Below are 16,905 nucleotides of genomic sequence, written 5' to 3' on the forward strand. Positions count from 1 at the left end.
CTGTCCATCTGTCAGCGTCTCTTCCTCTCTGTGCATCCTCCTTTTAACGTCCAACATGTGCTTTCCATACCTCGCCTCCTCGTTCGAGCGCTTGGTGTTTGGTTGTTTGGAAATAACGTTACAGAGCAGATCGCCATGTCTTGCCTGCGTCCCACTCGCAGGAATGCATGTTTGTGTGTGAGTGCATGTGAAGTACGGGCATACATAAACATAAATATTCACTCGCAGTGGTGGAAACACTGCAGAGATTTGTGGGTTGGTGGTTGTGGAGCATGCTCCTCTCAGACAGCTGCTCCATGGGAAGAAATCCCCCCTCAGCATCACAGCTGACAGGGAAGTTACGCTTGGATGTGTTCACTATAGGAAGGAAGGAGGGAGGCAAGGACAGCTTAAATATACTGTATTACTGTTTTTGTTCCTGGCAGTAGACGTGTGACTGTGAAGAGTGGTTTTTAGAAGTTGTATCGTCTGTCATACAACGGCGAATAAAGGTGTATTTTCTCAGGTTTTGCCTTTTTCAATCAAAAAAGTTCCAGGAGGACGTAAAAGTCCCTTTTGGTCACCACTTCTGAAGAACTGTGAAGATGAGACAGACACACAATGACACACACGGAAACATTATCTCAATGACTCCAATGTTTGAGTTGGATGTAACGAAAGGATGACAAAGAAAGTCCTTTGGAAGAGTTAAATCTGGGCCAACTGGACTTTTGTTGTAGATCCATGAAGACGTTTCACCATCGGTTCAGGTCAGAACTGAAGAAGAATCTCTTATGTAGAGGTCTTCATGGATCTTCAACCAGGTCCAGTTGCCCCAGATTTAACTCTTCCAAAGAGATGAAGAAGAAACCTGGAAAAGAGACCTCCAAAGCAGACAACAGAACTTCATGTTAACACAGTAAACATTGTCACACCTAATATTGACACCAAATCATTAAGTTATGCAGCGCAATACTCCATAACATTCTGTGGAGTATTATTATTTTGTATCTGTACAAAGATAAAGCTGCAAAACATCACTGGAAGTGAGACAACACCGTGAGCAGTGTGTTGGAGAACTTTTGGGGAGGGGGAATGAAAAATGAAGTTGTCCTGGTTACTGGTGTGGATCTGACTGTGAACAGGTGTTATTGGGACTACTTTTTGCTGGAAAAAGTCTGCACAAAGTGTCCCCAGTGAGGTCTGTTGATTATAACAGGGACATTGTGTTCTGAAAGACATGTTCCTGTTGAAATTTTCAAATGTAACCATTGGGGTTTTGGGGTTTTTTTTTTTGGGGTGGTGGCACAAGTTTGAATACGTGCAAGGATAGGATTCCTTTGCAGTCACCATGACTCATGTTGTTTCATGGTGTGCGTGTCCTGTGACAGGTGGTAAACGTGACGAATCGTTTCAACACATCTGTGACATTTGGACAAAGGGTTACACCTTAAATACTTTGTGCCAATGCGGGTTGCTCTATCTTTCAGAGTTCCCATAAACAGCTGATACACTTTCACAAGTTTCCACGTCCTATCTTTATCAGATCGTGGTTGTAGTAGTTGGAATAAGAAACCACAGGTAAACAGTAGCTACAGCTTTTTGGCGTCTTTCAGCTCCTTGTTTTGGACGTACAGCCTGCAGCTGTTTTGTTTTGTTGCTCTGTGTTGGTTTAGACTCACTGTACCAGATAAAGTTGGCTGCATTAAGCAACTTAAGAGCCAGAAATCTTTCTCTGGATTTGATGGAGTGGTGTTACTTTTAATTTATTAATAATCTGAGTCAGAAAATCAGTCCTAGTGAACAAGATGGAGAAACCAAAGGGTCAAAGTTGTTCTTAAATCAGCTGGGAGCTGTAGTTTTTGACAAAAGTTACTGAAACGGGAAGAAAACAGTGTCTTTGTTGGGGACTGTTTTCAGCAGCGGTTGAATCGAAATCTCTTGTGTGTATCTGTGGCAGTAGGACGGCGTATGTGGGATAAAAGTGAGTCAAAATAAACTACGGTGTGTCAACAGTGTGGTTCTATAACTATAACTTATAACTGCCCGTACCAGTGTTTACTGATTGAGTTTGTAAGGCAGGTGAAATAACCGATGGTGTCACGAGGGCGATGACACACAGGTAGGTTGGGTAGACTAATTAGCAAACTGGAGTGACTTGTATCAACAAAGGTGTGGCGTTGCCGTTGGGCAACAGCCAGACTTTCACTTCGTCAGGTTTCCTTAGCCACGTGTGTGTACGCACACACACACTTTTCGTTGGGCGTGGCAGCACCTTTGTCCCCGCCTTACCTGCGTTCAGATTCCAGGTCAATACATTTATTCCACTTGTGTCATTATAGTGTGAAAACATGTGTTGACGTGTCTGTGTGTGTATGTGTTGCTAAACAGGCGATTGGTTTCCAGCTCATTGTTCTGACACAGTTAAGCTTCAGGAAATTTCTAGAAAGGTTGAGCAACATCGTGTGTCACATTCTTTATAAGTGTCTGGAAACGGCTCACCTGTTGGAGCTTGTTTTATGACGGGCATGGTGAAACACACACACACACACAATACCCCACATTATTCCTCACTGCTTAGTCAGTGATCATATTCACCATGGTGCTGATTTAGGCTTTTATTCGTGAGGCTTTACTTACAGGTAAATACACAAGTGTGTGTGTGTGCCAGAGAGAGACCTTACATGAACTGTAAGGAAATCTTCTACAGATTAGAGTCCACATAGGACCTATACATCAAGACTATAAGACTGAAATGTCCTCAACCAGCAGCATTAAGATGATTTATGTCCAGAGTCTCACTAGGCTTCACGTTGCTTTATGAGTTGCCAGTTTTAGTCGGGTTGGGTTCAGGTTAGAGTCCTTGGTTGTTGGGTCATTTAGTCCAGACTGAGACCAGACCAGACCTTTGTGACTGTAGCTGCAGTTCCTCAAATGTCCACTTGAGGCTGGCTCCAGAAGTGAGTCAGTCTCCATAAGTCCCCATGTTTCATTTGAGGGTGAATTTATATACAACTCACCTGTTCAGATTATATTAAGCCTTAAAGTTATGCAGGATTAAGTCTTTGATTGACTGGTATAAATAAACCTATAAACTCAAAAGTTGTTCTGTTTCTTTGGACCCTTTGGCGGTTCAGTTCTGGCCCACAGTCCATATGTTTGACACCCCTGCTCTAAGAACAGTTGGAGTAAATCATCCGTATATTGCTTTGTTCGTACCACCCAACACTCTGGTGTTATGAGCAGCTTCTAGAAGGGCTTTTAAACTTTTAAATCTTGTTTATGTCGAAGTCGCACCGAGCAGTTTCACACGTTGGTGCCTCCACGCAGCAGATGGTGGGTGATTGTTTCTCGGGAATCCAGCGTGGTGCGTGCCGGAGAGAGACTTTCAGGCGTGATGATGCCTTCGTTTTACTTTGAAACTTCAAGCGTAGTCACTACTTTCATCACTTCCTGTGACACCTGAATCAAACGTGGACACATTTCACGTCCTGTTCTTCCTCGGTTTGTAAAATCTTTTAGTCATTAATCAAACGAGAGAGAATGGGTCATGATTGACCGTCTTTCTGACCCCGGAGTTGTTTTGCTTTTGATGTGCTATCTCAGCATGCTGCTGCACGCGGACACAACAGCCTTCATTACCAGAGGAATGACTGGCATGTTATTGCAGCCATGACAGTGTGTGTGTGTGTGTGTGTGTTAGCGAGACGCTGCACACACTCGAACTCAGCGGTAGTGAGATGACATCACCATTACAGATATTTTTCTTTCCTTTCTGAAGTCCTGCCACTGAAACTGTGACAGTTTGTGTCTTTTCAACATGACGCTCTTTTTTTTTATTTTTTTTATATTCTTCTGTTAAAATAACAGCATGGCACTCTGTTCCCCCTGGGAGAAAATAGAGCTTTGTTCTTCACAGGCTCATTCGCACAGACACTCACTGTGTAGGCTCAGAAAAAGAAAAATAAGGCCGATGTTGGAGAGCTAATCATCTAATTCAGTAAACTCAACTTTTAACCAGAGATCACGATGATACAAATGTTCAAAACTGTGCGAGGTCGCTGGACTTGCAAGATCTTGAAGATCAGGTGATAATCCATCTTTTGTCCAAGCGCATTGGTTTGGACCAATCGGCATCCCGTGAGGAAGTACTGGCAGCTAGGGCGTGAGCTACAGGTGTGGTGTGTGTGACTGCCACTTAGTGGGGAGTTTGACTACATTACATGTTCACTGGTATGATTTGGTTAAGGTTTGATGGACAGATGGTTTATTCAATCACCTGGCCTGTGTTTTATGAAAGTGCCTGCCCTTTTTTGAACAATTTCCAACAACAACAACCAACAAACCGTGCCGCCGGGATGAAAAACCTGCAGGTAGTTTCCCTTAAAAAGAGTAAAGGTTGGCATGGATTCTTGGTAAATTCTGGTGTCTTGGGTTCCCGGTGTTGGACACTAGTTGATCGAGCAATTAACCTTCCATTTATCCGCCAAAAATCTCTTGGGTTTCTCCATTTTTCAGAGAATGACAGCTGGAAAAGGATGGAAAGCCTGCCCAAGGCTTTGAGCTCAGAGCGGTGCTGTAGCTTCTTGTAGCCCACTCGTTGGGTCATTCTCAGTGTTCTTAACTTTTTGGAAACAGACTTTCCTGTCCAGCATTAAACGGCGGACAGATAAATTTAGTGGAACATTTCATAGCTAAGAGCCAGATCTTACCTTCAGGAGTTGGTGGAAGCTGTAACAGAGTGGAGTCGATATTGGACTTACCTTCAGCAGGTGGCCAGACGCACGATTCAAAAATGTCCCTACGTGTTTGCTCGCACCATTTCCGCGCCATCGTTCCGCAAGTGAAGCTCACATTTTAACGAGTACAACAGAAGCACACAGGGACAGGTGATTAAAAACCTAAATCGTGTTTTAAAATAACTCTGTGATAAATATAACGATACATCGAGCCATCTCTCCTCTTTTTGGCTACTCTGCTCCTCGTTTCCTCCTCGGTCTCCCCTCCCTCCCTCCCTCTTCTCCACTCTCACCAAATTACCCAGCTGTCTTTGCAGGGCCGACAGGCAGCCGTTAATTAGCCAATCTCACGCTCCGTTAGCCGGCCAGGGAGACAGAACGAGGTAGAGAAAGAATAGACGGCGAGATGGTGAGAGAGGGAGAGAGAGAGAAGGTGGGAGTGGAGGGAGCGAAACAGATTGTTAAAGTGAGCAAGAGTGGAAGAGAGTGAATAGAGGAGGCAGTAAATGGAGGAAGAGTGGCTCGAGAACAGCATGCAAAGTTTCCTAAAGAGAGGAGACGACGAGGAGGAGAGAAAAGGCAGTGAATTCTAACAAAGTGGCCACAGAGAGAATGGGACGAGCCGATGAACAGAGAGGGATGAAGAGAGGATGGAGAGTTAAGAATATGAAGTGGTGAGAGCGGATGACGGAGGGACGAAATGAGTTTTAACTATTTCTGGTGAGCTGCGGAGTTCATTTAAGAACAGCTTTAATCCAGAGCCTTTCCTCCGTCTTAGCGCCCGTCTGTCCGTCCGACGCAGCCAAATTTCCCTAAGAAACTTATTATTTTACCATCTCCTGAACTCTCATGTAGCACTTCATCGAAATCCGCTCGCCAGATTCTCCTGAGAGCGTTCTCGTTTCCAACTTGCTTGGACGCCAGTCGCTTTCTTAGAAAAGTTCTACCCAATGCGGCTCACAAATTGTGCACAATTGAGCCATCTGGGCGGCGCTACAGGTGGAGATTGGTGCAAAATCACTGCTTATCGAACCATTCAGTCTCCTTTTATGCACTAGGCTTCGTCACCCCGTCCCTCTAAAGGGGCAAGTGGACCCAGAATGCCCCTCCATAGCATAACAGAGCCACCGGATGCCCTCGCTGTCAGGGTCAAGCCAATCAGATCTGTATCTGCCTTCTCTTGGTGCTCTCTTCCACGTGTGGAGAATACAGTGAAGGATGACTCATTTCTAGATCATTGCCAGTGGCTTTTACACCACTGAACTCTCAAATGTGCATCCATCTTTGTAATGAGGGCTTCAAACGCTGCTAACTTATCCCTCCGACAAAATCTGAATCTTCTGTTTGTTTGTTTTTTTTAAATACATGCCAAGTCAAACATCGATAAAGCGACGCGTCTTCACGTTATGCTGATACACGACTGTAAAGGTCGAACATTAAGCAGCTCGGCAGCTGAATTTGAGCTTGCTTGATATTGATTTTCTTATTTTTAATGATCTAGTTGGAACCACCAGTGTCCACAAGCCACAATAGTTGAGTAATGGTAGTTATGAACAGTTAGGCCTCATTCAGACTGTCAGCCCAAATCCATTTTGGGCATATCCAGATTAATTTTAGAATGTCTGGATGGCAAAAAAAAAAAACATTGACAATGCTGCTGCCACGTTGGGAAGCTGGCATAGCAGTGTACCCATGCAGATAGACTGGCGATGTCCAAATACAGTGTTGTAGTCAAGACCAGCTAAACCAAGACCAAGTCAAGACCAAGACCGAGACCAAGTCAAGACCAAGAGCAAGTCAAGACCAAGACCAAGAGCAAGTCAAGACCAAGACCAAGAGCAAGTCAAAACCAAGACCAAGAGCAAGTCAAGACCAAGAGCAAGTCAAAACCAAGACCAGAGTGTATCAAGACTGAGACAAAACCAAGTTGAGACTAGGTCTTGAGACCAAGATCGATCTCGAGTACTACAACACTGCACCAATCCAGTCTTAAAGATCAGATTTGGGGATTAAATCAGATTTTGTCTGCAGTCTAAAGAAAGCTTTAGAAAAGCAGAGACTGATACTGGTGCAAACTTCCTCTTAGCTCGTTTGCTTTTTGGACAGTCAGACATTTTTCAGTTTGTTCCAGATTTCAGTATTCAGTGACCTCGAGATGACTGCAAAAGATCTGCCACTTTTCTTCAGGTGTAGTAGAAGACGAGTCTTGACTTAAAACATCAAACGCTGTCTCACTCTGGATATTTATACTGGAGTAAAAAACCAAGCCAAACGTAAAGACCGAGGAGGCAGATGGGTAAAGAACTGAGTGCAAGAGGAGAGGACAGGGTGACAGTAAAACACAAATTGAAAATGTTGAACAGCGGAGCGCTGCCATCATTTTCACTCCATTAGGTCTTCCAGTTAAACAGGAATGGGAGGCGAGACGCAGCTTCAAAGGAAGCCTCAGAAAACGGCAGATTTCATCGCCATCAGATTGGGAGGAACAACGATAAAATAAAAAAAACATCTCCCATGGGGTTTCTGCTGCTCAGGTGTGCAGTGGACGTCACTGGGGACGTTCAAGAGTAGAGACGAGTGGACAGCAGGTTTAAGGAACACATCCGTGAGTTTTAAGGCTTATTAGACATCAAACATTGGGCAGCGGTTTTTAATCCTACAACACAGGACTTTTCGTGGTGACAATAAGCTGTCTTGACAATTGTTGGCTAAGCCATAAAATGTTCCTGCTGCTTAAAAGCAATCCATCAGGAACGTGTAGGCAGTTCAGAGATGATTTCTCCCTGTGAAAATAAGCTAAACGTTATCGTATCATGTTGGCTTGCAGTGGAAGGATTTAAAGTCCAGATCAACATTTGCGTTACATTTCCACAATACTGATACTCGTCCATCCATTTCCTCGGGTCGTGGTAGCAGCCTGGAGGATCCCGAGACGTTCCCAGGCTAGATGGGCTACATGGTCCCTCCAGTAGGATCTGGTTGGACGTGTGTGGAACACCTCGAAAGAAAGGTGCCCCTTACCCTCATCTCTAACCTCGAAACCTCACCGGCCGCTGTTCTGGTCCGTCTTCTACCCAACTTCAAACCCCACCGGCAGCATTTCAAAGTTTAGCCTAACATATTTTGTTTACTTGCTCAGATTTGGTCATTTTCCTGGTTTATGTGCTTCCAAATATGCTTTTAATTATGTAAACATGCTTACATAGTTGTAATTTGTTGTCGTCCATTATCTTCCACTTAAATATACATTTGACAAGATCAATAATAACAGTTATTAAAGACAAATATTATCAAAATATATGTAAAATAAAACGCTCCAAAGGAGACGGAGGTTCGATATTTACATGACTCCATCTGATCTAATATGTATGTTTCACTTGTAGGTGTATTAAGCTGTGTTTGTATTGAACTGCATCCTTTAGAATAACTTGTTTTTAAAGACATAATTGACCCTTGTTAGCATTTCTAGTCACACGCTTGAGCTCGGGTTTATTCATTACAGTAAGCGGTGTCACTGAGTTGCGTCATGCTCCTGAAATGGGGAATGTAAATATTTATTTAAGGGATTTATTAATAATTTAACAATAATTGCTCCCTCCCCAGCTAAAACTTTGATTCATGGCACACTGGTAAAGACATTTCGAAGCTCATACCGATAAATACTTAAATGAGGCTTTCAGGTGCACGGTGTAACTCACTGGTCATGTATCCAGAAGGCGCCTGCAAGCAAAAAAATCATGCCACATATCAAGTAGCATTTGCATTAATTCACTGCAGGTCTTATTAAGCATGCAGCGAGTAACAAGGGAAACTTTGCTTCCCAGTGGCTTTGTTTCTGTGAGGCTAAATAGTGTTTTTATAGTGTTTAGTATTCCACTCTACCAGTGCTGTCCTGCTTTATGGAGCAGAGGACACACACACAGTTTCATTAGAAGCACTGGTGGTAATTGTCTGTCTTTTGTGTGTGTGAGAGAGAGCGAGAAAGTGTGTGTGTGTGTGTTTCAGGCAGTTTTACGCCTTGGACTCTCCTCAAGGGATTAATCCAGAGAAATCCAATCAGACTGTCTTCATTTCCACAGACAGCCATTTTAGTTTTATTAGCTCAGACAGGAGCCAGATATTCTATTAGAGATGCACTGTAGTTCTTCTTCTGCCATCCAATCACCAGACCCCACCCTCCACCTCCACCTCGACCCCCGACTGAAGCCGCTTCGCCGCCTTAAAACAGTGTTATTAGCGATCGCGTGTTTTCTGACGGGGCTGCGTTTGTCAAACTAAGTCATCAGTCCGTTCTGTCAGCTCATTACACCCACCCAAACTCTGACAGCCAATTTTCTCACTGTCATTTAACACGGCCATTTCACCAAACTGTGCTGTGTGGACAAATTGTTCCTAAATATATCAGACAGGTGATATTCTATATATATATTTTTTTTTTCCCCCATTGTCAACAAATCCCACGAAAAACACCAAAAAACGATTGCGATTTGTTGAATCCAATATTTTTCACTGTGACAGCAGAGGTCACAAAAACAAGAACCCCAAAACAAATCAGCACATTTCTCTCTGAGGCTTTTGTAGACGTAGAAAAGTCTCCTCGAGTGACATTAAATTAAAGCTCAGACTTTTCTGGAATGATTATTTTCATTGTCGATTGATCTGTCGATCGTTTTCTTGATTAATCAGCTTCAGAAAATGCTGAAAAATGTTGATCCCGGTTTCACAAAGCCCAGGATGACGTCCTCAGATGTCTTATTTTGTCCGCAACCCAAAGAGATTTCAGTTTGTTGTCAAGACGGCTGAAGAAACCAGAAAACAGTTCAAATTTGAGAAGCTGAAATCAGAGAATTTTGAGTATTACCATGCACAGTCGAACTTCGCTGCTCATTACACGGGCGAGACCGCAACACATTGTTTGTTCGTCATCGGCCGTTTTACCCAGGGTAGAAGTCGCTTGAAGCAAACTTGATCATACAAGTATAAGCTCAGAAAACATCCAAAGGTGATTGCGTTTAGACTTGAAGGTGGCACCCAAAGCCTCTCTTGATCCCACTCCCTCTCCGAGATGTCATCTCTCTGCAGTAAATCGTACAAAAGGGGAAAGCGGCACATCGTAGACGGGTACAAAACATGCATGTCACCCCCACCAGCCGTTAACGAGCTCAGTGCGGTCGTTCACCATCTTCGGCAGTCCTACCTCTGCCAGCTAATCTAAAAACGTGGATCACGGGTGGACGGGTGATGCAGGCCAGGCTGCTTATGCAGCAGCACATAAACTTTCCTGCGTCTGTGTACGGTATAGCTTTGCAGCGAGGCAGCGTAAACAGAGCCTGTAGCTCGTCAAGATGTAGACTGTTGGGATGGGAGTCAGTGAGTTCACAAGTTCATATAGGGAGGTAGAGAAGTCTGCCTTCAGCCGAGGAACAGCTGTGGGCAAGAAGCTGTGAGTCAGCCTGCTTGTTGGAGGATCAGATACTCCTATAGCACCTCCCATGAGGAGCAGGGTGGGGGTGTCTCTGGTGATACTGCACGCTCTCCAAAGACACAGCTTGAGATGCATTCACGTTGCAGATTTGATTCAAGGCTGCACGATAAATGTGTTTCCTCCTCCTCCTTCCTTCCCTCTCCTCGTTCTCCGTCCTCTGCGCCGTCAAGAACAAAGAAAGTAAAAGGATGGAGGCTAATTATAGCTCCCGTTCCTCGAAAAACGTGCGCGTCGCCACCGAAAACAAGCAACCCGGAGTTCATGCGTCGGTCCTGCGGAATTATGCAAAACGCGTCTTTGATCATTAACGGCGGTGTCAGACGCTAACCTGGTTTATCAGGACGTCAGAGAGACGCGTGGCTCTTGACTGTCAGCCGGGCGCTTTGTGGAGTGATTATATAAGAATACAGTCATAGTGATTCATGAGAAGGATTCAAATAGTTCTCCTGTCATCACAAAACATCTCAGAGATTTATTTAAATGTGATTCCAGTGACACGGTGTCAGTTATTTATATTCACATAAAGACACATATTCAAATAAAAGCATTACACACCGGACTGCTCTGAAAGACTTTGGTTTATTACAGTTTTGGAATAAATTGGACCGAGTTGTGCAACATAGCAAACACCTTCGTTAATTTTTATATTTATGTTGGATTTATTTGCTTCTTTAATCAGCATTAGCTGGTTCCCACGTCTCAAATGTGACAATTTGCCGCGTTTCTTCATCATAACTTGTCACTAATAATCATCGCCGTGGTTTGTCGTCATCTTCGGCTGTAATCAGCAGCACAGAGAGTAACTTCTGTCTTCTGTCAACCTTACAAAGTGGCCAATCGGGTTTACAATTTTTGAATTTGGAGTGAGAGCGCTGCAGCCACAAAACTTTAAGTCTGCAACATCGCTTGTTTTTGCCGCTCGGATTCTTATTAAATGTGGCTTCATTATGAACCCAGCAAGAATTAATTATTGATGTGTTCTTCACTTGACCCGGTCTGTGTGGAGTCTCGCTGAAGGAGCAGACGGCATCTGGAATCTCCTCTGTAAGCACGAGGTCACAGCACGAACTGCTCGGGCTAAATATTCAGTCGTGACATTGAAAATCGTTCTGCACCCGCAACACAACAAACTGGCCCTGAGATTTCACCTCGAGAGAGAGAGAGAGTTGATTAGAAGCGCAGCAGATGAAGGGAAAGCCGCAGAGAACGTTTCATTTCTCTGCAGAGTCGTGTTGTCACACACTTTTTTAATAACAACCTGAGCCGCTCGGTGGCAAAAATGAGAAGTTTTAGAGGATTTCATCGTAGCCCGCGACGTTTAAACAATGATGAAAATGATCATTCGCTGCAGCCTTAATATTTGATTTGATATCACTCAGGTGGACAGTTAGTTCGGAGTTATTACACTTCCACTTGCTTCCTTCTGCTGTAATCCATCCATCCAGTTCAGGACGTGACTCTTCCATCAGGTGACACCCCAAGAGATCATCACTCTTATCATACCCATCCTTCATCTTGCACGTGAACTCCCGTGTCTGTTTTTCTTCCCCCTGAAGCGTGCACCGGTGGGAGCCCCGACTAATTGATGGTCCGGGTCTGGTTCTGTCAGGAAAGCCTTCACCCCGCCCGTGCAGATGCTCCCAGCGGAGTATAGGCTTACTCTGAGGCAAGCCTCATATGTGGACAATGTGTCTGCCGAGAAAACAGCTTGAAATGCAAAAGCAGAAGTCAGGATCATCGTCGTCTTCACAGTTTCGTCCGTCCAACTGCTCAAAAAGTAGCCGACAAATGTTGAACACTGACTTAATCGCCATTTCACGAATCAATTGCTAAGAGTTAGTTGTGCTGTAGTAACGTTCTTCAGGACGTGAACAGTTAACGGCCTCTCTCTTTGTCAGGACTTTACTCATCAGTTGATTCTGGTCAGTGAGTTTGGAGCGGTGTGCGTGCGAGTGTGTCCGGACGGAGCGCTCGGCTACTTGTCCTTGTGCAAAAAAAAAAAAAAGAGCGGCCCCACTACGCTGTCCCGATGCATCTTCATCACCACCGTCATCCTTGTCACCGTCAATTTAGTCAGTTTGGAGCGCCGTGGAGGGACGCATAAAGAGTTTGCATGACAAGTTTTTTTGGACTTTGGCAGCCGACATTAAAAATGTTGGGAAGTTAATTATTTCCTTTACAATCAGAGTCTTATTTTGAAGTTTTACAGTTTAGAAATGCATCGACTTTTTCTAAAACTGCAGTATAATTATGACAATATGAATCCGTCCAACTTCTCAGCTTGAATCAGCGACCGTCGACACGTGTCCGGCTCGTGGAAAACAAGTCGTACTGAAATCTGATCAAACTTCTATTCTAACATCTATTAACAGTCCTCCTCGACCGATTAATCAACTTTTCATATGACCTCGTTGAACATTTATTGGTGTATATGTTGGCAAATAAGTGACACAAAACTGCAGAAACAAACTTGATATATTCGAGGTAATTGAAAGAATCTGTCACCATCTCCGGCCATGGCTTGTTCCACTCGGCACATATCTTGTTCACAGTTTTTTAATAAGCAAATGTAAGGTGATGAATCCTCTTTATTCTAACAGCCCATGATAAAAATAAGACCCCAGATCAACGAGGTCATGTCATGTTGTCACTCGGGTCATTATGTGTTGGTTACTCGCCCAGGAACAACAGATAAAAATTAGCATTGTACTGGAGCTGGTGCAACATATCTAATCCTAAATAAACCAATAAATTAAATCATGAAATCTCCAGTAGAAATCCAGCATGTGTATCTGTATTTGTGTATTGTTGAATGAAGAAACAACTTGCTCTCGGTTTTTTTAAAGGCAAAGATGTGGGAGAAGATACATATAAAATAATAAGCTTATAATAATAATGAAAACAGAAAGGGTTCTCACCATTGTTGACAGTAGCTTCACCTCCACTCGGTGCCAGATTTCGTGTTTCCACGGCTACATTTCAGGTCTGACAGTGGCACGAGAGAAAAGGTGAAGGCGGTGACCAGGAACAGCAGATTTCTAATAATAACCAAACATAATTATTGGGGGAAGGCCTGTTAGAGGACGGGTCAGAGGTCAAAATCATTGTCCCTGAATGTCTACTTAAAATTTAATGAATGTCTGGCCCGTAGGCAGGATGGTACCCGCTTTAGGTGTCACACGGAGGGACAAAGTTTTCGGATAATGATCAGTAGTTGGACCACTGAAGTAAAACCAAGGCCAGCGTTGTTATTACTGCTGCTGCTGCTGCTGCTCGTACTACTACTGATTTTTAATGATGCAGCACTTGAATATTAAAACCATTAGGGAAGAGAGGGAGAGAGAAATTGAGATGTGATTCATTACTCTGCTCTGGCTGAGTTCACTCCTCTCCTCCTCTCCCCCCGGTCGCTCTCTTCATTATATTCGCTCCGTTCTCTCGTTCCCTCCACGTTTCTCCGACTTTTTTTTTTTTAAATCATAATTGTTTTTCATCATCATTTGTCTTTTTTTTGTTGTTGTTGTTTCACAAATGTTCTCTTTATTTTTTTTCATCTGTATCCTCGATTTGTCTCCCAGATGACAGAGGATGACTAAGACTCCATGGGGTTTTTATTGTGTGTGTGTGTGTGTGTGTAGGAGGTACAGTGCTAATAGTCGCTCTCTCCCTGACAGACTAATGACTAGTTTGTGCCTCTGTCTGTCTCTCTCACTCCCTGTCTTTCTTTCTCTCTCTCTCTCTTCGTCTTCGCTCTTGGAAATAATTAGCTCGCTCGCCCCCTTTTCCCAAAGATTACATCTATTATCACAAACTCTCTCTTGTCGCTGTTTTCTTTCTTTTGTCATCGCTATCCTCACTTTTACGTCACGCGTCCATCTCTGTGTCGTCTTTATCTTTCCTCCTGACAGCCGCCTGTCTCTGTGTGTGTGTGTGTGTCTTTTAATGTGGCGATAATGGAGATTCGGCTGGTTTTTGGTTATCTTTTATCTTTTTGTTCTGCGTAATTGGGGACTGCATTGTACATCCGAACATAACACGCTCTCTTGTAAAAAGAAAAAGTACAGTAGCTCTTCTCTGTAAATGTTAGATTTGAGCTGGTAGAGCGTACACCCCATGTGTAAGAAAGGCTGAGTGGCAAATAAAGGCAAAAATAAGATGTGAGTTGTTGAATATGGTGCTAATAATCACACATAATGCAGCATCAATCATTCTGCGTGACATATTTTGATGGTTGCTTTAAAAACCTCCAGGATTCAGGACTGTGGAAACATCTTACCACAGTTTGACATCACTGTTTGCAGGCAGGCGATTAACTAAAGTAAATGTTAGCTGAAGCCACTTGAACCTTCCTGGAAAACTGCCTCTCCAGTGGTGATGTCATCCTGCACACGCGGGGAAGAACCGGCGATAACGTTATCGCAGATCTGTCGAGAGTTCGACACGTTTTATCAAATCACAGCGCCGTGGTTCACACTTAAAGGGGCAGGTCAACCCTGAAATCAGAAATACATGTGCATCGACACAGACACATCTTTTATCTTGTTTTGTCTTGTTTGTAACACGTGATCTCAGGATTCTTTCGAAACACATCAACAACTCTGCACATCTTAACGGTCCACGAGACATTTTCTCTGCACATTACCTCCACCTACCGTCAATCAGAGAAACTGCACCCACGTCAGTGAGCTTATTTCCAGTGATGTTGCGTGTTCCTCCGATTTGTGGGTTGCAAGTGGGCATCTTATAAAAACTCAACCCATTTCCAACCGTCTCATTAAGACCTTGTTTAGGCTCATTTAACAAATAGAGATGTGGAAAGATAATAACCACTTTAAAATGTAGCACAGCTTTACTTAAACGTGTCTCGTCTTTCTGCTTGCTTGTTTCTCAGACGACCTGGTGTACGAGGTGCGTTGGTTGTTCACCCGGCTGCGCGGCGGAGAGACGACGACCCAGGTGGCCAGCGTGGACCGCTTCGGCGTCGTGAAGAAAGAAGCTCGCAACTCGTCCAGCGACATTTCTATAGAGCGCAAAGACACGCACACCTACATGCTGAACATTCACGGCACTCAGGACAGGTGAGTGTGTGTTCTTTGTAAACTCTGGAAGATTTACAGGATGTAATGTGTCTTAGACTGTGTTTGTGCTTTCAGTGACAGCGGCGAGTATCACTGCATCGCCACTCCCTGGTACCTGTCGGCCTCGACGGGAGCCTGGACTCAAGCTGGAGAACTGACGTCATCTCGAGTCTTCCTCACAGTCCGATTTGCTGGTGAGGAGTTCGACACACGAGCCACGTCCACACTAATACAGATAAATCTGAAAATGTTTCATTTTGTTCAATGTTCTTCCCCCAGCGGGTGATTTTTGCTACTGAAACCAGGAGCTTCGTGTGGATTGAATGCAAAGAAAGAGACATTAGTGTGGACATGAGTTCATTCATCATTTAAATTAAATGAAACGCTCATTTGTGACTTTATTTCTCTCTTTCTTTCTCTCCTTCTGCAGTGTGGGAGTCCCTAAAGTTACCTCTCTTATATGGTGTAGCAGCCTCAGTAGGTAATGTAACCATCATCATCATCATCTCTCACGTTGAAGTATGCAGTGTTGATGTTTTCAGCGCCTCTCTCATATTTCATTTGAAATTTAAAAAGCTCAAATCAGGGCATCCCTCAGTAGGAATGTTTGTTTCTGATCCCGTGCAGTCTGATTCAACATTTCTATGTCTAACATCAATGGTTTCTCCGACTCTGGCGTTGCGTATGATTCGTGACAATAGCACAACGTCGGCATTCACGCATGCGACGTCCAGCTAAAGAGAAAAGCTACAGAAGTTCCAATAGGTCCAAATGATCAGCCAGTAGCTACAGTAATGATGAAGAGTTACAGAAGTTTCGAAAGGTCCAAAAAAGATTTAAAGAGTCTGAAAATATCCTCTGAGCAGGAACTTATTTAGCGAGTTGGCTCCAGAACCGAACTGAAAACAAAGCGGTCTTTACAATCTCATACCGCCTCGATCCAGAGCCACGATGACCTGATTCAGGACTTGCAACACCTCTTCGGTCCGGGTTCAAGGACTTCACACAAATTCTCGGCGCCGCGAGCCTCTGCTTTTTTTTGAGTGTTCCCGTTCCTCCGATTTCTGGGGGGCGTTTTCAGACTACATTTATTGTTCCCAAGTTAAATGCTATAGTGAGTTTTTCTCTTGATTTAAATATGATTTTACAACCTAAGGCTAAACATTGATTTTATGGAGTATGTAAAGTGATCTTTGATATATTCCAATATATTTTAATATGTTTATGTTTTGTGTCACCCTTGATATATAGTCGAGTTTCTGGGGGATTTTCTACGACAACAACTGAACATTGTAACCCGTCAACATCCAGTTTGTTGCTGAAATGTAACAAAACATTGACGTTTAAATCAAGTTTTGAGTCGAACAGCAGCAGAACGTCGACATCTTTACTGAAACTGCTTGCTAATAGACTCTTTTTGAGCTGACAGTGCTGCGCTGGTGCTTATTTAGGACACATGTCTGACAGCTGGCAATGTCAGTGCACAGAGGATTTCAATGAGACAAAAACCGTGATTTTATCAGGCTTAATATAGCCTGTAACAATCAATAAAATACGCCTTATTTGGCACTGATACCAATCTCGAAGACATCCCTGGGGATTCATAGTTTGTAGTCGTGTCTGT

The 16,905-nt window shown here is 43.7% G+C and overlaps 1 protein-coding gene across 1 annotated transcript in view; it reads left to right on the forward strand.

The window, feature by feature from the left end:
• The window catches only part of ptgfrnb (prostaglandin F2 receptor inhibitor b), a 67,245-nt gene that overhangs the window by 46,229 nt on the left and 4,111 nt on the right, over positions 1 to 16,905 (forward strand). The window contains exons 13-15 of the mRNA XM_027291583.1: positions 15,095 to 15,281; positions 15,357 to 15,475; positions 15,712 to 15,762. Of these exons, the coding sequence (XP_027147384.1) occupies positions 15,095 to 15,281; positions 15,357 to 15,475; positions 15,712 to 15,762 (357 nt within the window). The remainder of the gene's footprint in view (positions 1 to 15,094; positions 15,282 to 15,356; positions 15,476 to 15,711; positions 15,763 to 16,905) is intronic.

Source organism: Larimichthys crocea, chromosome XIX (assembly GCF_000972845.2).
Source record: "Larimichthys crocea isolate SSNF chromosome XIX, L_crocea_2.0, whole genome shotgun sequence".
NCBI lineage: Eukaryota > Metazoa > Chordata > Actinopteri > Sciaenidae > Larimichthys > Larimichthys crocea.